Raw genomic sequence first — 24,761 nt, 5'->3', positions numbered from 1 at the left:
CCACATAAACTTTAGTTCAGGAAAATGACACATGGTCATATGGCAATGAGGTCAAAGCAAGACTTGGGTGATATTGCCTTTAGAATGGAAGAACGAATGAAAAATGTCACATAATGCAGTTGAAAAATCAGCAGCTCATTGTGGTGGTTTACAGTGTCCATGAGTGACTGATTCTCCTTGTTTTGTAACAAAGTGATTTCTGTTCATGAATAAGAGCAACGTTGGGCCTTTGGAACTTCTGAAAAGTAGAAGTTGAAAATTCACTTATGAAAACACGGTTGTGTCGGTATCGGGCCACAGACATGTAGACAATACACCTTTCCCTGTTAGCTCCTCCAGGCCATCTTGAAACATTTTTGGATTCCCCTCTAACTATCTAATGAGGAGGTGCCTTATCTGTCGATGCACCACTGACTGGAACAGTCTAAATCATGCTGTAAGTCAGCTAAACATTGATACATGGTTAAAAGTGTATGATATGAGCAATCCAGAAATTTATCATTGCCACTATAACCCTAGTCCAGCAATTGTTCTGATTCTTCTTCTTTAATCAGATGCATTATTTTAGAGGACAATTCATTCCATGTTGGTACTGATGTAAGTTACCACCATAGATAAGATCTTGCTACCTTAATTCAGTCTAGCTCTGTCTTTTACATTTCCTAACCTTCCTCAATCCTTGTCCTGTAAGAACATTCTGAAGGTCCTCCATCCTTGTCTAAGGGTGAAGGGTGCAAAATGTGAAGATCTATTATGTGGCCCAATTAAAGGGCACTGAACGCTTTGCTTAAGTGAATATATACAATTTCCATGGTACATCTATGCAAACTGCTTAGTCCTTGTTTGTTTGACTGACAGACTGTAGGACCGTCATGGGCCAGTCTGTCTGCATCTAGCATCCTTTATTTAGTGGGATAAGTGTCCTAGAAGAAAATGGTTCTTATACTCCTTGCCATGTGCCAACTAAGAACAAAAAAAAAAACAACCCACCACTAACATGTGTGTATGGTGATGCCAGTAGTTAGCCTGACCTGCTATTGTGAATCATTCCAGGATAGGATAGCCACTTATGCATCACCAAAGAAAAGGACACTGCTTTGTATAAAATTTGCATGTGCTAATTTCTTATGTATAGATGTAAATTTAGAACAGAAATATAACACATCTTGTCATGGTGGGGAAGACTGTGACCTCTGTGCTTGCTCAGTCTGTTGTCTAGGTGCTAGCTGTTGATGGGCAGTTTCAAGGCCTCTCTTGCTCTCCCTTCATATGGTTCTTGATCTTTGAACCAGACTTGAACTGGACAGCCCTTCAAATGGAGAAAACCTTCAATGAGAAGACTGTTCCCAGATACATCTTCAGATAAAGTGTTGTTCTTTGTAAATTAGAACCCATGGCCATTCTATTCCAGGGCAAAAGTCTTCAACACCAACAATATAATTTCAGGCCTCATTTGTGAAAACCATGTGTTGAATCCCCATGTGTTTTGGTCAATTCTCAGAAAACATACTATATTTTAAATATATTTCATATGATGAACCTGCAATCAGAAGTATCAATCAAACAAGAAGAAACTGTTTTTGTGAGCTAAGATATTGAGTCAAGCTGAAATCACCTGCTGAATGCTTTTTAAGAGCTGGTGTGTTTTATGAATTGCCTGATGGGCTAATGCTGTCAAATGAAAAGAAAATTGCTGCCCTGGGCTCCTGCTGGGAGGAAGGGCTGGATATAAATCAAATAATAAATAAATAAATAAATATACTTTCAAGATGAATACCATTCACGTTTAAGAAACAAATCCCTATATGCCATCAGCCATAGACCATTGACTACGTGGTTTCAGCACAGTTTTTCCTGCAGATGGGGCTTTTTTGTAATCATTGTTGTTTATTATATTTTACCAGCAGCCTCATACCCAACATTACTTAGGATTTCTAAGAAATCAAAAACAGCAGTGCAGTTTTGAAAGGTTCCATCCATCATCTTGATTCAAAATGGCATGCAATGGTAGCCAGACATAGACAAAAACCTGCTCCTTGTACTTGGAAACCATCATGCAAACTTTGGTTATGATATCTTAAGAGATGTCCAAATGCATAGCAAACAGACAAAGAACTTCCCAAAATATAGATTAGATTTCTTACATTTGTACACCATTCTGCAATCCATTAGGATGAATTATTTATTTTTTAAATAAATAATTGTGTGTGCTGTTAGTGCAAAGACTTCCACTTGCACAATGGAACTTCCCCTCCCTTTCCTGTTCTCTCCTCTCTCCATCCATCCCACCCCCAAATCTGCTACGGAGGGTTAGGGGAATCCCCAGAAGATATTTGTCGGGCACGTGGGGGGAGGGAGAAGAGAGAGAGGAAGTTCCATTGCACAAGCAGATGTCCTTGCACTAATGGGATGACCTTGTTGGATACCACCCAGAGTTCTTCACCCTTCCTCTGTCAACCCTTTTGCTAACGTGCATGCTGTTTCTTCTTGCTTACGGCTACCAAGTGTTATGGAGATATGTATATGCAGAGTGATTCAGCAGTCTGAGCTGCATGTGTGCCAGTGCACGTATATACCTTAGAAGCAGGCTTTTACCCTCATTTAGATCACTGAGACTTAGCAAAATAAGAGATGCTACTTTATTCCTTCTGCAGTACAGACAAAAGAACCCAAACAGGAATTTCTCTTGCCCACTTCCAACACCTGTAATAATAAGGTTGTCTTCCATTCCAATCCCTAACTGCATATCAGAATGCAAATAACTCCAAGCCCCAAGAAACTGAAGGATGTATTCCCATAGTACTTTTGATATTGATTAAGGTTAGTTTGTCTCTAATGAGAAAGCCACCTTCGTCCCCCTAATTTTTGATCTTCCCTTTGTTCCTCTGTTTTTTTCTGCAGAATGTTCTTTGAGCCTGTGACCACACCTTGTGGCCACACTTTCTGCAAAGAATGCCTGGAGCGTTGCTTAGATCATAGACCCAACTGTCCCCTTTGTAAGCAGAGTCTCAGAGAGGTAAGAATAACCTTGTAGGATGATCACAGGATGGAGAAGGAAGGTCTGCATTTGCATTTAATTTGTCTTCAATTGCCTTGAGTTTTTTTGTGTTTGAGGGGAAAAGGTTGCCCTAGATTCTACTCTTGGGAGTTGGCAATGCCATTCTTTGTCCTCTAGACTGGATAATTGTTTAGAAAAAGCAGTATGCACTTCACAAAGTATCCTTTGTTAAGGCTGTCTTAAAGGGGATATTATGGCAGGTGCAGTGCTATGGTAACAATAGCTGCACCTGCCAAACATCTGTATTAAGTTCAGCAGCCCTTCTTCTTAAGATCATCTGACCAAAAAGTCCTTGGCTCTTTTCCAAGTGCTAAATCAGTGTGGATTGGTTAAATACTACCAGCTATCACTTTGCATAAACAATTGGGGAAGCAATGTTAAATGGAAACATTACATTTTCATTAGATGGGGAAATGATTAAATAATGCTTTCTGTCTCCAGTTAACTGAGCTGCAGTTTTATTGCTGAAATGTTAACAATATTGAAATGGGAAATCACATAGCACACCCCGTAATGGAGAAGGTCAATAGTAGACACAAGCAAACTGGCTTCCTGTCAACAGGTAGTGTTTCTTCTCCGAAGCAAATTAATGGAAAAGGAAGCTTGATCTAGACATGCAAGCCAGCTGCTTGTTTTTCCATGATTTCTCACTTGGAACATCTGCATGGATTGAATTATGCATGGACATCATGGATATAGGAACATAGGAATCTACTTTATATTGAGTCAGACCTTTGGGCCATCTAGCTTCGTCTTGTCAGCACTTCCTGGCAGGAAACCTCTCTGGGGTTTTAGGCGGGGTTTTCTCCCAGCCCTACCTGGAGATTGAACTTGGAACCTTCTGCATGCAAGAAAGATGCTCTACCAATGAGCTATGGCTCTTCCCCATGGTTTCTGTGGGCTGTATCCTGTTTAGAGAGAGGTCCCCCACGTGATCTTGCATGTAATAGGGTCCACGTGAGAAAAAAAGAAGCAGCTGGGCTGCATTTGGGAACATTTCTTAGCATTTTCTACCAAAAAATCCCAATTAAGGAAGGCCTCCTCCTGTTTCTTCAGAAGGGTTTTTCTTCCCTCGCTGCTGGGTAAAATGCTTCTGCACTTGGGTTGTCCCCCTTTCACCCTGGTTTTGTGCCTTCTAGACATATAGCTAAATAGTAGATAGGTACAGCTCACCTGGTGGGAGTGGGAAGCCACAGCAATAAGTCCCTGGCAGCAGCATCACTGCTGATTATTGGGAGTGGCAAAGCAACAGTGAGGTAGGGCTGTGTGGGTGTACCAGTGGGAGCACCGGATTGGGTCCATAGGACGATACACCCAGGCAGCCTTGACCTTGCCGTTGCTTTGCCCCTCCTGGTAAACGGCAGCGGTAGCGGTGATGTTATTGCTGCAGCTCCACTCCACCAGCCGAGCCTCTCCTGATAGTTTGTTGTCGTTATGTGCCTTCAAGTCTATTACGACTTATGGCAACCCTATTAATCAGCGACCTCCAGTAGCATCTGTCATGAACCACCCTGTTCAGATCTTGTAAGTTCAAGTCTGTGGCTTCCTTTATGGAATCAATCCATCTCTTGTTTGGCCTTCCTCTTTTTCTACTCCCTTCTGTTTTTCCCAGCATTATATTCTTTTCTAGTGAATCATGTCTTCTCATGATGTGTCCAAAGTATGATATCCTCAGTTTCATCATTTTAGCTTCTAGTGATAGTTCTGGTTTAATTTGTTCTAACACCCAACAACAACAACAACAACAACAATTTATTTCAGTCATAGACCAGATACAGAGAAATAAAAAACAGCTAAAATATAAACAGGAACATTTAAGAACTGATAATGACACTAAAATTGACAAACATATAGCCTACATTTTCCTGGAAGAGCTAAAAGGGATAAGATATTTAAAACTTAAGAGATAACATGAAGGGAGTAATTTGCCTAGAAGGGGATTAACATAAAAACATTTAAAACTAATAGTCACAATTAAAACTTCACAGAGATTTAACCTGCATTTTCCTGCAAGAGATAGAGGCCGTAAGGTATTTAGCGACTTGAAGCGTAACCTGAGGGGAGTTATCTCCCAATAGATATTCAATATAAAAAAATTCTGGTCTGCCTGGAAAAGGAAGTAGCATAGGATAAATTAGCTGTTGCCTTAAATTTCTATAAAAGGGGCATCTCAATAAGACATGTACGTTAGTTTCGATTTCACCCTCGCCACAGGGGCAGTTTCTCTCGCTGTAAGAAATTTTATTGAACTTGCCCTCCAGAAGGGCAGAAGGGAGAATATTCATTCTCCCCAAAGTAAAAGTCCTTCGGTACTTAGGAAGTGTTAAAGTAACTAAATATGGCATGGGAGAAAAATATCTGGTGTTATACCTATGTTTTCTTACAAGCATCAAATGATGCTGAAAGTCAATGTCTTTAATACGTTGACGTATAGCCGCACGGGCTGTGTGAAGGCCCATTTCTAAAATTGTTGGGACAGAGAAGCCTAATTTGGCTATTTTATCTAAAATCTGCTTTTCCCATATTGATTTAAAATCATCTACTAAAATAAGAGAGGAAAGACCCTTAGGTTCAAAAATCAGTTTTAACCACGCATTTATTTTAAAAACCCAGATATGTGATTCTATAGACTGAAGTCCTGTTTCTAACCTCAAAATAAAACTGGGTATACAAGTGGGAACTGCCAACACTGCTCTCATAAAGGTGTTTTGAATGGTTTCTAAAACCGTGAAATTCTCCGAGATGGTGATCTGGGATCCGTATAGCAACTGAGGGATAATTTTTGCCAGATATATTTTGATAATTGATGGAAAAGATTGACCACCTCGCTGGTAAAAAAAAAGTCAATAGCGCCTTCAGTGATCTCTTTGCATTTAAAGCAGCTACATTAGTCTGCAATTGAAAGGAGCCCGACATTTGAAAAGTTAGACCCAGATATTTAAAAAAATTTACCTGCTCGACTAACTGCCCATTAATGTGCCAGAGATGTTTTGGTCTCTTTTTAGAGAAAACGATAACTTTAGTTTTTAAATGGTTTATAGCTAACACCCAATTATTTGTCTCTTTCGCGGTCCATGGTATCTGCAAACTCTTTGGTTAATGACTGTGCCGTGGTATTGATAATCCTTGAAAAGCTCAATGTCAGCTTTAAAGCTACATAAATCTTCTGTTGTCATTACTTTAGTCTTTTTGATGTTCAGCTGTAGTCCTGCTTTTGTGCTTTCCTCTTTAACTTTCATCAGCATTCGTTTCAAATCATTACTGTTTCTGCTAGTAGTATGGTATCATCTGCATATCTTAAATTATTGATATTTCTCCCACCAACTTTCACATCTCTTTCATCGTGGTCCAATCCCACTTTCCATATGATATGTTCTGCGTATAGACTAAATAAATAGGGTGATAAAATACACCCCTGTCTCACACCCTTTCCAATGGGGAACCAATTGGTTTCTCCGTATTCTGTCCTTACAGTATACTCTTGTGCAGAGTACAGGTTGCTCATCAGGACAATCAGATGCTGTGGCACCCCCATTTCCTTTAAAGCATTCCATAGTGTTCCATGATCTACACAGTCAAAGGCTTTGCTGTAATCTATAAAGCACAGGGTGATTTTCTTCTGAAATTCCTCGGTCCGTTCCATTATCGAACGTATGTTTGCGATATGATCTCTGGTACCTCTTCCTTTTCTAAATCCAGCTTGGACAACTGGCATTTCTCGCTCCATATATGGCGAGCCTTTGTTGTAGAATCTTGAGCATTACTTTCCTTCCATGGGATATTAAGGCAATAGTTTGATAATTACTGCATTCCCTGGGTAGAATCTAGTTTATTTACATCACGTTAGCAGGAAAGAAAGCAAATGGGCTCTATTCTCCCTCGCACAACATAGACTGTCCTAAGAACTGACCTTAACAGCTAACAGCACAAAGCATGAAAAGGCAGATATCTTTCTCCCCTAAATAGTATCTTGAAGATTAACTTTATCCTTGTCTGGAAAATGCTAGCCTAGAATTGGGTTTCTGGTTTAGGGGTGTCTGGCTTCGGGTGTAGATCTAACCTGTGATCTTGGTTGTCAAAACTAGATAATAACATTCTGTAAAAGTTTTGATTATATTTTCTAATATGAAAAACAAAACAAGGACCCTTCCCCAAACCTGAGCTGAGATGCAGTATATTGTTGTACTGCAATCCCCACCATCCCTAGCCAGCATGGCCAATGCTCAGGGAAGCTGGGAGTTGTTGTCCAGCAACATGGGGGGGGGCACAGGTTGAGGAAAGCTGCTGTAAAAGAAGAATACTTAAGATGTACCATAATTCCTTTCCTTTCTCTTAAAAAAAAGTGACATCTTTCAAGGGAATCACAAGTGGGGAGAATGCTGTTGCACTTGGTTCCTGTTTGTGGACTTCTTGAGGGTATCTGGTTGGCCACTGTGAGAACAGGATGCAGGACTAGATGGACCTTTGACCTGATCCAGCAGGGCTCTTCTTATGATGCTATGATTTCTTCCAGTACCTGAGAGCTGGAAAATACAACACCACAGTTCTGCTGGAGGAGCTCATGATGGCTGCCTTCCCTTCACAACTTGCAGATAGGAAGCGGGTCCACCAGGCTGAAATGGCAGAACTTTCAAAGTGAGCAGAGACATATGTGACTGCAGTATGGGAGAAGCCTTGTAACTGTATGTTGAAGAATGCCTTTCTGTGACTTCAGTCCTTTACATGTCCACTGGGAAATAAACTCACTGAGTTAAATGGGACTTACTCCCATTTGTGTGTAGGATTGCAGCCTTAAGTGATTCCTTCATAGTGGGTTGTTGATGCTCCTCCAAAGAAAAAGAAATTGGTAATAGAAATATCCTTTATAATCTAAGAAAACTGCTTAGACTAAGAAATACACAGCAATGCACCAGACTTACCAAGTCCAGAAATGCAGATTGCATCCACTCATAGCTTCATTCATTTGTCTTATTCTTATTGTTGTGTTTTTCTAAAGCAGCATTGTGGCGGGAAGGCTGTGGTGTCATCCCAGTGGCAGGAGTGTGTTTGTCGGGATGATGATGGGGTGAGATGGTGGGGAGGGTTGGAGAAGCCCTGCAGTGCCAACCTGGATGGCCCCTGATCTCACTGCTGCCCGCCAGTCCCGGCAAATGCAACACCATCGCTGGAATGGCAACGTAGCCATTCTCTCCCCCATGCAATACTGCTGTAAATAAGTGAGGTTGTACCTCAGCATTGCTTTTTACATGCTCCTTGCTTGTTAGAAGAACAATCTTTTTGAAATGTCCAAAGAAATGTAGTATGTTCATTTGACATGATGATGCACAATATCCCCTGAGGTGGATAATGGAGAAATGTGTGTGCAATCGAACTCATTGCAGTTTGGGAAGTAGAAATAGCATTGCTAATAGAAGTCTTGGTCAACTGCTTGCAGAGGAATGTCACACAGTGGGCATATTTACTTTTCCCTTCCCTTATGTTGTTGTTTTTATATGCCTTCAAGCAGATTCCGACTTATGGCAACCCTATGAATCCTTTTTTTGGTTGTATTCATAGGGTTTTCATGGTAAGAGATATTCAGAGGAGGTTTACCACTGTCCACAACTGCCAGCTGGGGGGCAACTGGGCTCCTTGGGACTATGCAGCTTGCCCACGGCTGCACAGGTGGCAGGGCACATAACCCCTGAGCCACTCACTGTGGGGGTGATCTTTAGCTGGCCCTTGACACCCAGGAGACACGAGTGGGGATTTGAACGGACAGACTCTGGACTCTCAGCCAGGCTGTCCTTCCCACTGTGCTAAACCAGCTTAGTGAGGGGCTAGTCGCTTGCTCCATCAAGTGCCTTCCAACACCTTCCTTTCCAGCCCTTTTAGTGACCTCTTTTTCCTCAGACTCACCAGCACAACCACCAGGTTTTTTGGGGGGCCCTATGGTGGCATTGCAGTTGCCAGTCGTCCACCCACTTCCCCTGGTTGGTCTTATCCAATGGCTCCCATCCCCAAAGGGATAGTGCTGTTAGGTAAGCCTGTCCAGGGAAAGGTGAGGATGAGTGACTGGTGGTTCTATGACTGCAGCACTCTTGGGGGACTCAAGTGGTAGAGAACACTGGCAGTTATGCTAGGTGGAGTCCCAATGTCACAGGGGTCAGGCAAGTTAGCTGACCGTCCTAGTGGGTCCTGCCAGGGCACCTGGACACATCCCCAGGCATGCTGGGTGCTGATGCTGTTTGCTTTCAGCAAATGCAAATATGGAAAGTGTGAACAAGACTTAGGAGTGAAAGGGAAGGGAGAGAATTAATACTCTCCATTAAATTGTTGTCCTTTAGCAAGTACAGCACTTCACAGCCACCTAGATTCATCTTGTGTGAGAGAGTTTGTGCTGCAGTGATGTCAGCTGTGTAACTCTACAAGTAGTGTATATGCCTGCCTTTGCCAACTTATAGTCCTCCAGATGTTTTGGACTACAAGTACCATCTTCCCTGATCATAGGCTGTGCTGACTGGGGTTGATGGGAGTTGTAGTCCAAAACATCTGGAGGGCACCAGGTTGGTGAAGGCAGGCCCTGTCTGCACCATACATTTAAGCACTGTTATACAACTTTAAACAGTCATGGCTTCTCCCAAAAAATCTTGAGAACTGTAGTTTGTTAAGGGCGCTAAGAGTTGCTAGGAGACTCCTATTACCCTCACAGGGCTACAATTCCCATAGTTTCCTGGGATTGTTAAACCACTTTGGGAATTGTAGCTCTGTAAGGAGAATAGGGATCTCCCAACAGCTCTCAGCACCTTGAACAAGCGACGGTTCCAAGGATTTTTTGGGGGAAGCCACAACCATTAAATCCTGCTTTAAATGCATAGTGCAGACGGGGCCATATGAAGAATATGTTTTAGCCACATTTGAGAACATGTAATTATGCTTCTTTCTCCTCCCTTTTGCAGCTTGACAAAGAGTATCCCCATCTTTGTGTGCACAATGTCATTTCCAGGCATTGTGTGTCCCCTTCATGTGTTTGAACCTCGCTACCGGCTCATGATGCGAAGATGTCAGGAGACTGGCACAAAGATGTTTGGCATGTGTATGTATGAGAATGGGAAGAGGTAAGTGGTTCTGATCTATCTTGTTCTTGCCTGCCGTAGGCTTGCCCTTTGTGGACTCTGGAATTTCAGGATGTCAGTAGTTGGAATGACTTCTGTTCTCCTCCTTGCTTTGTCATATCTATTCTGTAGTTGCAGGATGCAGTGTTTCACCCTCTGATTGTCCTTTCATACTCAGCACCTCTCCTTCTTCTGCCCTTTTCCTAACAAAATTCATACGTCAAAGAATATGCAGTTCAGGAAGTGAAAACAATCCACTGAGCTTTATGGAGGGCATGATGCAAGGCAATACAAATCAGCCTTCCTAAGTACACTTCTAGAAATGAAGTGTAAGTGTAAGACCAGAAATGAAATGCAAATCAGCAAGGGTTTTTTTAAAGAGGTTTTTAAAGCTTTTTTAAAAAAATGTTTTTAACGTTGTTTTGTTTTAATGTATTTTAAGGTCTGTTTTTATGATGTTTTAAAGTGTTTTTAGCACTTCTGTTTGCCACCCTGGGTTCCTGCTGGGAGGAGGCGCAGGATATAAATCAAATAGTAAAATAAAATAAAGTTGGATTATTGGTTTGAAGCCCTAGTCACACATTCCCTGGGTGCATAGGGCCAGTGCATGGGGGGGGCACCTCTGATATTGCACACTGCACCAATCCCACCCCTCATATCCACACAAGTGCTGCTCATGCTGGCTGGGCTGTAGTCTCATATACTCTACTACTGCTCTGAAGAGCAGATAACAGCCCAGTTTTTGAGCCACCAAAAACTGTAAAGGTGGCTCCTAAGTGTGTCCCCTCTCAATATTGCTTTCCTTCTCTTCAGTTTTGCTGATTATGGCTGCATGCTGGAGATTCAGAAAATAGCATTTCTACCTGATGGACGATCTTTAGTGGATACTATAGGCAAACGGAGGTTCCAGGTTTTGAGACGGGGGCATAGGGATGGCTACAACACTGCTGATATTGAGTACCTGGATGATGAGAAGGTGAGTGTTCTTTGCAAGCTGTCCTAAATAGGTTATGGCTACAGGAACCCTAACACAGAATTGCACAGAGGCAATGGAATGTCATCTGCTCCATTGGCCATATAACTTTGGTGATAGGGTGTATGTGACGGGAATTCATGTTACTGACTTACTAAATCATTACAATGACAGGTACATCTTGTTGGTTGAAAATTCTGTGTAGGAGACATGCAAAATAAGTAGGGCTGTCAGCCAACTAAGGAATTTTAGCTGATTCTGCCTTTTAACTGATTAATCAAATTTAAATTCATTTCGCAGACTTGCAGAAGTGCCTGTTTGAGATATTGATGGACGTGGGAGAGGCAAAATGCTCCCTTATTGTTGGAAGGAAAGGCCAGCTTTAAGTGAGAATAAAAGAGAATATATTAGAAAAACCAAATAGCCTCAAGAAGAGAGATAAAAGTATGGTATTAGCTTCATCGGTTAAAATTTGTCCCTTGCCAATTAACTAAAGCCTTCATTGACGTAATTAATGCTTGCAGCCTATAAAAATATGTAAGGTGATAGCTTTTACCTATATTGCTTGTGTTGGTAAGTGAACAACAATGGGCGACTCATTTTTGAGCAGGGTAGGTAAAAATTACTAAAATGATTACATAACTGGTTTTAAGATAAATATTTCAGATGATATAGACTCAGTAATGCAGACTAGCTGTTGCCCAGGCTGTCTTGGTTGGGAGTGCCCACAAACTTCTGAAAGTACTCAAATACAAGCTTGATCCAATAAAAGCCAGCAATCCAGCTACTTTGTGCATCTTGTTCCTTGGTACTTGTGTAGTAACACCACTTCATGTCAAGGCACTTGTGATCATTCTGAGCTTTTATCTCTCCATTGTCCCATTCACTCTGTTCTGCTCCCAACCCCTGCTTGAACTCTTATCCTTTCCCTTCTTCGTCATGTCCACCCTGTTTGTTTTTTCTTCTACTGATCTCTCTGTGTAGGTGGAAGGAGTAGAACTGGCTGAGCTTCAAACTTTGCATGACTGCGCATACCAACTAACCCAGAGATTTTATGAACATGGAGACACCACTTTCAGACAGCTCTTGATGCATCATGTACCCCTTCCTGAGAAAGAAGAAGATATACAGGTATTGACGCTTGCTCTCTCCAGGCACCTAGCAATGGGATCTGTCCATGTCCAAAAGCATAATGTACTAGGAAAATGGAGCTAAAGGTCAGCAGCACCTAATGATACAGACACTCAACTCCCATTCTGTTTCTCGCTGTACTGAAAAAAATTAAGAATCCCATCCCTGTAGATATGCATAGCTACAATGATGTGCAAAGTGGATTGCACTGATGTGGCTTTGGTCGCATCCTGTCACCTGCACTCCCATTATAGAAGCCTGTCACAGCATATCAGTGCAGAACTAGCCCTGTTACAGGTGCCACCAGATACTCATTCTGCACTTGTAAGAAGTCATTATAGTATGGCAGCATACTTTGGAGCTTCCCGCCTATTGACCTCAGGCAGCTGCCTCTGCTGTATTTGTTTTGTCACCTGCACAAAATATTTTGTTTGGGTGAGCCTATCCAGATACGTAGATGTTGATGTGCTTTGATATCTTTTTTTCTACTGTTATTTTAACAGTTTTACAAATGTTTTTCGTTACCTGTTTTTAACTGTTTTTATTGATAATTTTAATGTTTCTTGTAAACTGCTTAGAGTTTTTCTACAACCCAGCAGCGTATAAATTTTGTTAAATGAGTAAATAATAAAATATCTGGTGTAGGTTTTTACTGACATAGTTGCCTCTCCAGTGGACAAAATACTCACAAGATTATATCACTAACAGGCAAAAAAAAAATCCTTTCAGTTTAAGAACGTACCTGATAGCCAACAGATATTTCTATCCAACTTTAAAAAGCAGGGAAATTGGGTAGATAGAGTGAATGCACCAGGGGAGCAGGAGACCTGACCTCTCTGAGATATTGCACTGCCCTACAAATTTGTCAAAATCCAAACACCATTTGGGTTGGTCTTTCACAATCCAATCCACTTCCTGTGTAGCTTGGAAGGCTTTGGTAACATGTGCCTCTGAGCATATGGTGAGTGGTGCTAATACTTGCAATCAGGACTACATCTCCAAAGATGGAGAATTACATTTTTGTATGTTTGTTGGTGTTCTTGCTTTGCTTCTTTCCTGTGTTACTATTGTTTCTACAGAGCATCTAACCTAGAAAATTATAATTCTCTCATTATTCATCCTAGAAATCTGTGTCAAATTTATTTTTTTATTAATTTCAAAGTCTTTTTTACTGGTCAGTGTCATATGATGGTGAAGACAGCCTTTTGTGTTTCAAACTGGAGGTTATGTTCTATTTCTATTTTGGATGTATTAACAGTTCAATCTGAAACTGTAGTTTGAGGTAAAATTAGACTTATTACAATATGTTGCTACTGAAGCAATGAATCTGGCCTGCCCAAAATGCATGTGTTTTGCCTGCTATGCTTAAACCACCCCAATTAAGGAAGGGTGGGCTTGGTCAATTAATTATAATTAATTAGACCCAGGCCCTGCAGGAGAAAGAAAGCATCGCCCCAAGGGAAGGAGAGGCTGCTGCTGCTGTGCTGCTGCTGCTGCGGGACCACCACCTCCACCACCCTTCCCAGAGGGACTTCTGCCTGGCAGGACCAGGCCCCAGGTACCCAGCCAGCCAGGACTGATTCTTACCACCTGTCCCTCTTTGGAGGGATACATAAGCCAGCTGGCTGAGGTGGCCTGGGAGACCCAGGCCCTGCAGGAGAAAGAAAGCATCGCCCCAAGGGAAGGAGAGGCTGCTGCTGCTGTGCTGCTGCTGCTGCGGGACCACCACCTCCACCACCCTTCCCAGAGGGACTTCTGCCTGGCAGGACCAGGCCCCAGGTACCCAGCCAGCCAGGACTGATTCTTACCACCTGTCCCTCTTTGGAGGGATACATAAGCCGGCTGGCTGAGGTGGCCTGGGAGACCCAGGCCCTGCAGGAGAAAGAAAGCATCGCCCCAAGGGAAGGAGAGGCTGCTGCTGCTGTGCTGCTCCTTTCTTTTTCTTTTTTTTTTACTTTTTGTTGGTGTGTTGATGCAATTTGAGATGAATGGGTGCCTGATTATATGAATGTATGTTTGTTTATATGCTGTATATATGGCTGTATATATAGCTGTTTTTATACGTTTAATTGTTGTATATTTTAGTTGTATTATGTGCTTCAGAGAGAGTTTTATCCATCAGGCGGGGAGACTTGAGGGGGCCCCAATTGCCGTAGTGACGGGCAAAGGAAGGTATGGCGCTGTGAGAAGGACGTGCCAGGTAAGGGGAACGCGGTCCAGACATGTTGTGGCTGTGCCTTGTTCCGGTCCTTCCCACACCCGCAAGGTCGTTGGTAGTCCTATCAGCCAACTCTCAGATCTCCAGTTGCTGTTATTAAATGCCAGATCGGTATATAATAAAACCTCCCTCGTCCACGATTTGATTGTGGATGAGGCAGCCGATCTGGCATGTATAACCGAGACCTGGGTGGGTGAGCAGGGAGGAGTTGGTCTCTCTCAGCTCTGCCCACCGGGGTACCTGGTCCAGCATCATGGTAGATCTGAGGGTCGGGGAGGTGGGGTTGCTGTCGTCTATAAGAGTTCCATCTTACTCACCAAGCACCATGTTCATTCAGTTACTGGCCTGGAGTGTTTACACCTTGTGTTGGGCCAGAGGGACAGGCTGGGAATCCTTTTGGTGTACCGCCCACCTTGCTGCCCAATGGCTTCCCTAACTGAGCTGGCGGAAGTGGTCTCGGATATATTGTTGAGGTCCCCCAGACTAATAGTACTGGGGGATTTCAACATTCATGCCGAGACCACTTTGTCTGGCGCGGCTCAGGACTTCATGGCTTCCATGACAGCCATGGGGCTGTCTCAATATGTTAGTGGTCCAACACATGTATCGGGGCACACTCTAGACCTTGTTTTTGCTACTGAGCATGGGGAAAGTGATCTGGATGTGGGGAGTTTTACAACACTCCCTTTGTCATGGACAGACCACTGCTTGCTGAAGTTTAGACTTTCAGTAACCTCTTCCCTCTGCAAGGGTGGGGGACTTATTAAAATGGTCCGCCCCCGGAGACTAATGGATCCTGAAGGTTTTCAAAGGGCTCTGGGGGATTTTCCGGCTGATAGGACTGGCGCTCCTGCTGAAGCCCTGGTCGCTCTGTGGAATACGGAGATGACCCGGGCTGTAAACACGATCGCTCCTGCACGCCCTCTCCTGTGTAGAGCTCATACAGCTCCATGGTATACTCCGGAGCTGAGAGCGATGAAGCAAGATAGGAGGAGGCTTGAGCGGAAATGGAGACGAACTCCCGACGGATACAATTATGCGCTGGTTAGTGCTTCGACTAAGCTCTATGTAGGAGCAGTGAAGGCAGCTAAAAAACATCATTTTGCTGCCACTATTAAATCATCTCTTTGCCGCCCAGCGGAGCTCTTTCGAGTTGTCCGGGGGCTTCTCCATTCAAATCCTCCGGACAGGGTGGAATCATCGGAGGCCCGCTGTAATCAGTTTGCCGATCACTTCCAGAATAAGATCTCATGTATCCGCCGGGACCTAGACTCTCAAGTTATAGCAGTAGATCCTAGTGAGGTGTCCGGAGCACAGTCTTGTCCTGTTTTGTTGGATGAGCTTCAGTTGGTTCAACTCGAGGACGTGGACAAGGTGCTTGGACAGGTACGTGCAACCACTTCGGTACTGGATCCTTGCCCCTCCTGGCTGATAAAAACTAGCAGGAATGGAACAGGTAGCTGGGCCAAGGAAGTGATAAATGCCTCTTTACGAGAGGGAGTGGTCCCGGGCTGTCTGAAAGAGGCAGTGGTGAGACCACTCCTGAAAAAGCCTTCCTTGGACCCAGACAATTTTAACAGCTACAGGCCAGTGGCGAATGTTCCATTCCTGGGCAAGGTCTTGGAACGGGTGGTTGCTGGCCAGCTCCAGGCGCTATTGGATGAAACTGATTATCTAGATCCATTTCAATCGGGTTTTAGGCCCGGTTTTGGCACTGAGACAGCCTTGGTCGCCCTGTACGATGACCTATGTCGGGAAAGAGACAGAGGGAGTGTAACTCTGTTGATTCTCCTTGATCTCTCAGCGGCTTTTGATACCATCGACCATGGTATCCTTCTGGAGAGGCTCGCGGAGTTGGGAGTTGGAGGTACTGCTTGGCAGTGGTTCCGCTCCTACTTGGCGGGTCGTCTCCAGAAGGTAGTGCTTGGGGAACATTGCTCGACACTGCGGGCTCTCCAATATGGGGTCCCGCAGGGGTCAGTTTTGTCCCCCCTGCTTTTTAATATCTACATGAAGCCGTTGGGAGAGGTCATCAGGAGTTTTGGAGTGCGTTGTCATCAGTATGCTGATGACACGCAGCTCTACTTCTCCTTTTCATCTTCTTCAGGTGAGGCTGTCGATTTGCTGCACCGTTGCCTGGCCTCGACAATGGACTGGATGAGAGTTAGCAAACTGAAGCTCAATCCAGACAAGACTGAGATGCTGTTGGTGGACGGGTTCTCTGATCGGATGGTGGATATATACCCTGTCCTGGACGGGGTTACACTCCCCCTAAAGGACCGGGTTCGTAGTCTGGGAGTCTTTTTAGACTCTTCCCTCTCACTTGAGGCTCAAGTAGCCTCGGTGGTTAGGAATGCGTTTTACCAACTTCGGTTGGTAGCCCAGCTACGTCCCTATTTGAGTAAAGAGGACCTTACATCAGTGGTACATGCTCTGGTAACCTCACATTTGGATTACTGTAATGCGCTTTACGTAGGGCTACCTTTGAAGACAGTTCGGAAGCTACAACTAGTGCAAAATGCGGCGGCCAGATTGCTGACAAGGACCAAGCGGTCCGAGCATATAACACCTGTTCTGGCCAGCTTGCACTGGTTGCCAATATGTTTCCGGGCTAGATTCAAAGTGTTGGTATTAACCTATAAAGCCTTATACGGTGCGGGACCACGATACCTTGCGGAACGCCTCTTCCGATATGAACCGGCCCGTGCACTACGTTCTTCTACGAAGGCCCTCCTCCGGGTTCCAACTCACAGGGAGGCCCGGAGGGTGATGACAAGATCTAGGGCCTTCTCAGTGGTGGCCCCCGAACTATGGAACAGTCTCCCTGAGGAAGTACGCCTGGCGCCGACTCTGCTTTCCTTCCGGCGCCAGGTCAAAACCTTCCTATTCTCTGAAGCATTTTAAGTTACATTGATCTAATTTTAATAATGTTTATTGTATTGTTGATTGTATTTTAATATTATTTTGTTATTCATTGTATTTTTATACTATTTTATGTTCACCGCCCAGAGAGCTATCGCTAGTCGGGCGGTATATAAATTTAATAAATAATAATAAAATAATAATAATAATAATGAAAACATACAGCACACCTAGAAATTTGCTAGAATATATTTCACCTCCCATTGTTTTATCTTGTGCAAACTGAGACACTCCTCATGTCCATTGGATACTATTGTGCAGAATAGTCAGTGCCATGATTCCGCAATAGTTTTTGGAGTTTCTTTAGTGTAAATCATGCAAAGTGTTGCTGTACTTCATATATTCACAGAAAACAGAAGCAAAAGAAAATGCTTCACTAAAATTGCAAAATAAATCAAATATATTTAAAGGTACTATCAGAACTATATCATCTGTCTTAATAGTGTTGCTTCCTCCCTGCTAAAACAAGGTCAGCACAGCACATGTCTTGTTTCTGTTATTTGGGCTGATTGCAGGTGTTGCCACCACTCACCATATGCTCAGAGGCACATGTTACCAAATTCTTCCAAGTTACACAGGAAGTGGATTGGATTGTGAAAGACCAACCCAAATTGTGTCTGCATTTTGACAAATTTGTAGGGTAGTCCAATATCTCAGAGAGGAGATCAGGTCTCCTGCTCCCCTGGTGCATTCACTATAGCTGCCCAATTTCCATGCTTTTTAAAGTTTAATAGAGATATCTGTGGGCTATAGGTACGATCTTTAACTACAAGGGGTTTTTTTGCCTATTAGTGAATTTGTTTGCTTTTTAATCTGGGAGGTAAGAAATGGGATCCTGTGCAAGTTTGCTGAGAATAGATTGATCATTTGCATGCTTACTGAGCTCAATGTGATTTACTCCTTTGCAATCATGCTTACCATAGGTGAAACTGACCATGGAGAAGGAGGAGAAGAGGGAGGGAGGGAGTAGGCAGGGTAGCAGGAAGAAGGAAGAGGGGAGTGGAGGAAGAAGGGAGGAGAGGGGAAAGGAAGGATTGGAGAGGGTGACGGGAAAAGCAGTTCTGATCATTTGCATGCTTATTGAGTTCAATGGGATTTGCTCCAATGCAATCATGCTTAGTATAGGTGAAACTGACCAAGGGGGAAGAGGAGAAGGGGGAAGGAGGGAGGGAAGGAGGGGGAGGGAGGAAGGGATTGGAAGGGGAGAGGGGAGGGACAGGAGTTGGGAAGGAAGGGGAAGGAAGGGGCAGGAGGGAGAGGATAAGAAGGAGGAGGGAAGGTTAGTGAATTTCTCTGCTTTTTAATCCAGAATATAAAAAATGGGATCCTGTGCAAGTTTGCTGAGAATGGATTGATCATTTGCATGCCTATTGAGTTCAATGGGATTTACTCTGGTGCAATCATGCTTAAGATAGGTAAAACTGACAATGGAGGAGGAGGAGAAGGGGAGGGGAGGGGCAAGGGGGAGGGGATAGTAGGGAGGAGGAGGGGAGGACAGGTTTGATCATTTGCATGCTTACTGAGTTCAGTGAGATTTACCCCTGTACAATCATGCTGAGGTTTGGTGAGATTGACCCGGGGTAAGGACAGGGAGGGGGGAGGAGTGAGGAGAGGGAGAGGAAGGGGAGGGTTAGGGAGGAGGAGGGAGGGGAGGGGAAGGGGAGGAGATTGGGTGGGTGGGCACTGGGCAGAAGAAAAGCCCATTTCCTTTCCAAAAGGGAAACATTGTGGACAATATCATTGTTTTTCAGGGTTTCCTCCACCTTTTTATTCTACAGCAGGCGCATGTAGTCTCCCACTCAAATTTAAACCAAAGCTGTCCCTGGCTACATCTATCTCCTAGAGTTAGTAGGAGACACCCTATTCCCTTCACAGAGCTACAATTCCCAGAAGAGGGGCTGACTGTTAAACCACTCTGACCACTGGAGCTCTGTCAGGGTAATAGGAGTCACCTAACAACTTTCAGCATCCTTCACAAACTACACTTCCCAGGATTATTTGGGGGAGGCCATGACTGTCTAAAGTGAATAAATGTCTGGCGTGGGTGTGGCAACCTGATTAGCCAAGCCAAGCAGCTGTGAGTCTGGCTTTTAGAACATTGAAAGTTGGTTCTTACTGAGCATGCCCACATTTATCATTGTTAATTTAAACATTGACATTAAGAAATGTTAATGTTTAATTTCTTAAGTATTAATTTCTTAAATTAATTAAAAATCAGTCAGGCATTTTTTTAATTTTTAAACTGCAGAAGATGAAGGTCGAAATATGGGGCAAGGTCAGTAATAGGATTACAGGCACTCTGTGAACATGGCTGATATTTAATTAATTTCAACAAATTATGAGACCGCTGACAGAAAAAATTCCAACAGGGGTCTGGTGTTTTTTTATGTTTTACACTTTGAACTCTCGATTCTCTCTGACTCTTTTGTGTATCACCATGAAAACTTAGAGGGTTGTTAAGCAAGTGCTTCTGAGTTCAGGACTATAAGTTTTGTAAGGTTTTGTTTTGAAATGAGTTTATGGGAAGCAACAGAATGGCATGGGGGTATTTTCAATTTAACTTTGCAGAATGCAAAAAATCCATGCTGGCTATATTATACAGCCACTCTTGTGGCTGTATGATTATATATACAAGCCACATGGGCTATTCATTAGATACATAAATACAGTGTGAGGCACAAGTGTATACATGGTACTTGTGTAGAATGGTGAGTGATAGTGCAGTAGCATTGACTTGCATTATTGCAGTAATGCAATGTACAGGGCTGGTGTTAAAAGCCTTGAAAAAAGTCCCATGGATCATGGAAGTGTATTGGTTATTGCCCCTTAACTCGGACTTTGCTTTATTGATGCGATGGCTCATTGCCTCAGTGTAGCTATTATACTAACACCCCACTCCATTGTTAATGTTATGATTTCCACAGTGTTGAACTGGCTGTGCATATGGTGATGCAAATAGCCTACAGCCAAGTCATCCTTTTGGTTTAGAAATGGTCTCAATTTAAAAGGGCCCAGGTACAATACAATCATTTGCATCCTGTGATTAATCAGTTCCATCTTATTGCTCCCTCGTGAGGCACAAGAAGTTAAGAATAGCTTTACTAAGTGCAATCAGTGGTCTTTCCAGAAGACCAGCATCCAGTCTCTACAGGTGTCTGCCAGTCTTTGCTAAATGCTGTGGGAAATAGTGCAATGACACTGGAACAAAGAGAGACTTGATCCAGCATGATCAGGAGTTCAGTTTCCATTTGAATACAAATAAGACCTGGGTATTAAAGCATCCAAGGCTCCAAACAGCTTCCCCAAGTTCCTTTACATCAGCCTTCCCCAACCTGTGGGTCTCTAGGTCTTGTTGGACTTCAAATCCCAATAGCCCCAGCAATATGGTCAATTCGCAAGGATGTTAGGAATTGTAGTCCAAAACACCAGGAGGGCACCAAGTTGGGGAAGTCTTTTTTCCATCATAAGATTCTGAGAGGAGCTCACCATTATAGGTAAATAGATTATTTGAACTTTCAGAAAACCTATCTTACTATGGAAAACTGAAAAATCAGCATACTTGTTCTTACTACCCAAGGCATAGTACCCATAGTAACTTTTGGCTACAGATTTGAACTCTAGAACATCACCTGTAGACATCAGGTATATTTCATCAGCTAAGAACAATTTTACAGAAAACTGAGCTCTTGTTTTGGTCTCAAGGGGCAAGGCATGAATCAGACAGTTCTTAAGTCTTCTTTCCCAAATTTATTTTTAGAACACGTTTTTAAAAATGGGCACACTGCTAAATAGATAAACAGATCTGTTTAAAAGCTTTTTTCTAGAAGATAAATACTGCTACATGATCTACATTTATTGCTTGGGAACTTGCTAAAAAAAGGAAAGAAACTATTTTGGCCTTTTATTTTTTGTGTATGTCAAGTGGATTGAGTGTGGCCTACACAATGTAAGATTCTGCGCTGCTTAAATGTATGTGAAATTTTAAAAAGTAAAGTTTACTTTTTAATGCAATATGCTCATTAAAAATAAACTTTTAATGGGTATATCCCATTAAAGTAAACTTTAATTCTTTTAATGGGAAATGGAAGTTTCAGTATCAGTTGGGTGATTTTCTAAATAAAGGGTACTTAATATTTGGTCAATGGATTGTGGTTGGGGAGCTTCTGTACTTATATCCAAGACAAAGCAATTTGAATATTGCTTACTAAAGTAGATAATCATCCATATTGGAGCCATTGCATTGCCATGCCTATTCATGCATTTTCCATAAGATGCTCCATCTTCTGCTATGTAGCAGAGGCAACAAGAGAAGTCTGCAAAGGATTTTCTACCTTTTTTTTAATTTCTGGAGGAGGAGGACTTCTCAAATCAGCTCCACAGCTATTATCCAGGAGCATAATAGTAAATGCTGGCTAATCATTGTTATTAAATGAGTGTACAGTCTATGTACCTGTGTACACAAATAGTTGAACTGTGCAAATCAATGTGTACACTCTTTCACATGAACACGTGTACATGTGTAGAGACAGTTCGTACCTGTGTTTAGTATAATGTGTGAACAACCCTGTTAATTTGGGCAGACTAGTTTTTCCTATTACTCTTGCTTTTCTGCCTGGTTGGTTAATTAATTAAAATATATGAATTATTATCTTGTTGCAGCACAGTGCCTGCAAATCTTTCTTCTCAAACAATATGAAAGCATGGATTATAGCTCTGAAAGAAAGGATTATTTTTCATCCTGGGCAGTTTTCAGCCCTTAGGCCTATTTTAATGGAGGAGGGGTTTAGCACTGATTTATTTTATTTTACTATTCTGATTTAGATAATTTCTAGGTTATCCTTCAGTATAAAACTCCCAGGGCAGCAGTCAGTCAGTCAGATAGCTACAATAAAATGGCATAAAAACAAAACAAAGACAAAAAAGCAACCATAAAATCTGTGAAATTCTGCCGAGTAAAAACATAAAACTAAAATATATTTTATTTATTTAAGAAATTTATATACAGCCCATTGTCACAAGTTCACAGAACAATTTCCTGCTTAGTAATAAACATAACATACATACATTACATATCCATAAAATGCACAAATTAAAGCAATTACATTAATACAATTAATAATGAGCATAATAAATCATTTCAGTCACCAATACCTGCTGCCAAAATCAGTACGTCTTCACCTATCTCCAAACTGAAAACGGTGATCAAAACACAGGGAGATCATTCCACAGTTTGATAAAATAACTATTTGTTGTTGTCATGTGCCTTCAAGTCAACTACAACTTATGGCGGCCCTATGAATCAGCAACCTCCAAGAGCATCTGCCATGAACCACCCTGTTCAGATCTTGTAAGTTCAGGTCTGTGGCTTCCTTTATGGAATCAATCCATCTCTTGTTTGTCCTTCCTCTTTTTCTACTCCCTTTTCCCCAGCATTATTATATTTTCTAATGAATCATGTCTTCTCATGATGTGTTCAAAGTACGATAACCTCAGTTTCATCATTTTAGCTTCTAGTGATAGTTCTGGTTTAATTTGTTGTAACACACAATTATTTTGTCTTTTTCGCAGTCCATGGTATCTGCAAAGCTCTCCTCCAACACCACATTTCAAATGAGTTGATTTTTCTCTTATCCACTTTTTTCACTGTCCAACTTTCACATCCATACATAGAGATCGGGAATACCATGGTCTGAATGATCCTGACTTTGGTGTTCAGTGATACATCTTTGCATTTGAGGACCTTTTCTAGTTCTCTCACAGCTGCCTTCCTCAGTCCTAGCCTTCTTATTATTTCTTGACTATTGTTTCCATTTTGATTAATGAATGTGCCAAGGTATTGATAGTGCTTGACAAGTTCAATGTCCTCATTGTCAACTGTAAAGTTACATAAATCTTCTGTTGTCATTACTTTAGTCTTTCTGACTAAAATAACTATAAAACATGAAAAAGTGCCTGGGCATTTATGAAAAAAATCATCTTCACCTGGCACAGAAAGGATCACAGGTTTGGTGACAGGCAACCTTACCTGGGGAGGGCATTCCATACATGGAGTGCCACAACTGAAGAGGCCACCTCTCTCCAGTCACTGCCCATCAGACCTTGGATGGTGGATCAGGAGAAGGAGGGCCTCTTATGGACAATAGAAGGTTTGGGCAGGCTCATGTACAAGACAGTTTGATCTACTCCACATCTGGCAATCCAGCTTCCTAGCATATGTGCTTCCTAAGCCAGCTACAAAAACAACAACAACAAAAGTATCAGAAGAGTGCAGCTACAGAACCTGGTTTACACTGCGCTGTAAACGATGCTGTTCTCTGGCAAAATCCTGTGTAACTTTCTGGGCACTACTGTCTAATCCTCAGTCATTCCTTTTTGCTAGTTATTAGAGGGTCAACCCACTCAAAATAAAATGCTTGTAAATTTCAGTGGTGTCGGAGTTGTCCCATCATGTGCACAATATTAAAAAATCTGTAGAATGACAGGTGTTAAGTGAACTGAGGTACCATTGTTCCCTAGATCCACTGATTGTCTGAAATAGTTCTGTAGATACACTAGGGATGGAGAAAGGGTTTCAGACTATACCTAACTGCCAAATGTTACTCAACCCATGACCATGGGCAGTGATCAGCCTCTCCCATCATTTGCAACAGCAGAGACAGAAGTGGAAGATCCACTCCTTACTTTGGTAATTGGGGAGTGGGGATGCAGACTAATCAGCTGAAGAAGGAACGATCACCTCACACTACTTAACATATCTTGGTGTTGTCAGGTTTGTGGTCCTCAGTTGTTCTGATAGAACATGCCCTAATCAATTTCTGCATGAAAAGATATAGAACCCCTGTCACAATGAGTTAATGTATTTTCCCCACACTTTTCTCCCTAGGCATCTCCAGATGGACCAGTTTGGTGTTGGTGGCTTATCTCCATTTTGCCCCTTGACTTGACTCACAAGTTGACAATCTTTTCAGATACCTCCCTGAAGTCTCGCCTTACCCAACTGAAGCATATTCTGAGTGTCATTCTGGGAAGTCATGACTACAACAGCTAATTCTCAAACCTCAACCCAAGAAGAAATTGTTTATGTATATATATATATACTGCCACCAATGTTTTTCTCTGGAGTTTGGGGTAAAGCCTTCACCTGTCCTTGTATTGCTTTATGTGTTCTCTGTGTTTTGATTATTTGTTTTTATTGTAGAATTGATCTCAGCAATAGGCCATGAACCAGTCAACTGAAGCTGGTGTGCAATAGTCGTAAGATTCAATAGCAGAGGTGCACCATCCAGAGGAGATTTTTTTGAGAGTCGTTTAGCTGGCCTTGTAGGGTCTAAAAGAATGCAGTGATCTAGGTGTGAAATCTGTCCA

General features: G+C 42.5%; 1 protein-coding gene across 3 annotated transcripts in view; it reads left to right on the top strand.

Annotated features, from left to right (window-relative positions):
- LOC133380342 (LON peptidase N-terminal domain and RING finger protein 1-like) overlaps positions 1-24,548 on the top strand; it is a 67,019-nt gene extending 42,471 nt beyond the window's left edge. For all 3 annotated transcript variants that reach the window (XM_061617442.1, XM_061617441.1, XM_061617440.1), the window contains 6 exons: positions 2,902-3,016; positions 7,572-7,693; positions 9,997-10,155; positions 10,966-11,128; positions 12,110-12,256; positions 24,280-24,548. In XM_061617442.1, coding sequence (XP_061473426.1) covers positions 2,902-3,016; positions 7,572-7,693; positions 9,997-10,155; positions 10,966-11,128; positions 12,110-12,256; positions 24,280-24,444 — 871 coding nt within the window. In that variant the 3' untranslated portion in view covers positions 24,445-24,548. The remainder of the gene's footprint in view (positions 1-2,901; positions 3,017-7,571; positions 7,694-9,996; positions 10,156-10,965; positions 11,129-12,109; positions 12,257-24,279) is intronic.
- Positions 24,549-24,761: the final 213 nt, after the last annotated feature.

The sequence above is a fragment of the Rhineura floridana genome, chromosome 3, assembly GCF_030035675.1.
Source record: "Rhineura floridana isolate rRhiFlo1 chromosome 3, rRhiFlo1.hap2, whole genome shotgun sequence".
Taxonomy (NCBI): domain Eukaryota; kingdom Metazoa; phylum Chordata; class Lepidosauria; order Squamata; family Rhineuridae; genus Rhineura; species Rhineura floridana.
The sequence above is the reverse complement of the archived record's forward strand: the minus strand, read 5'-3'. Positions and strand labels throughout refer to the sequence as shown.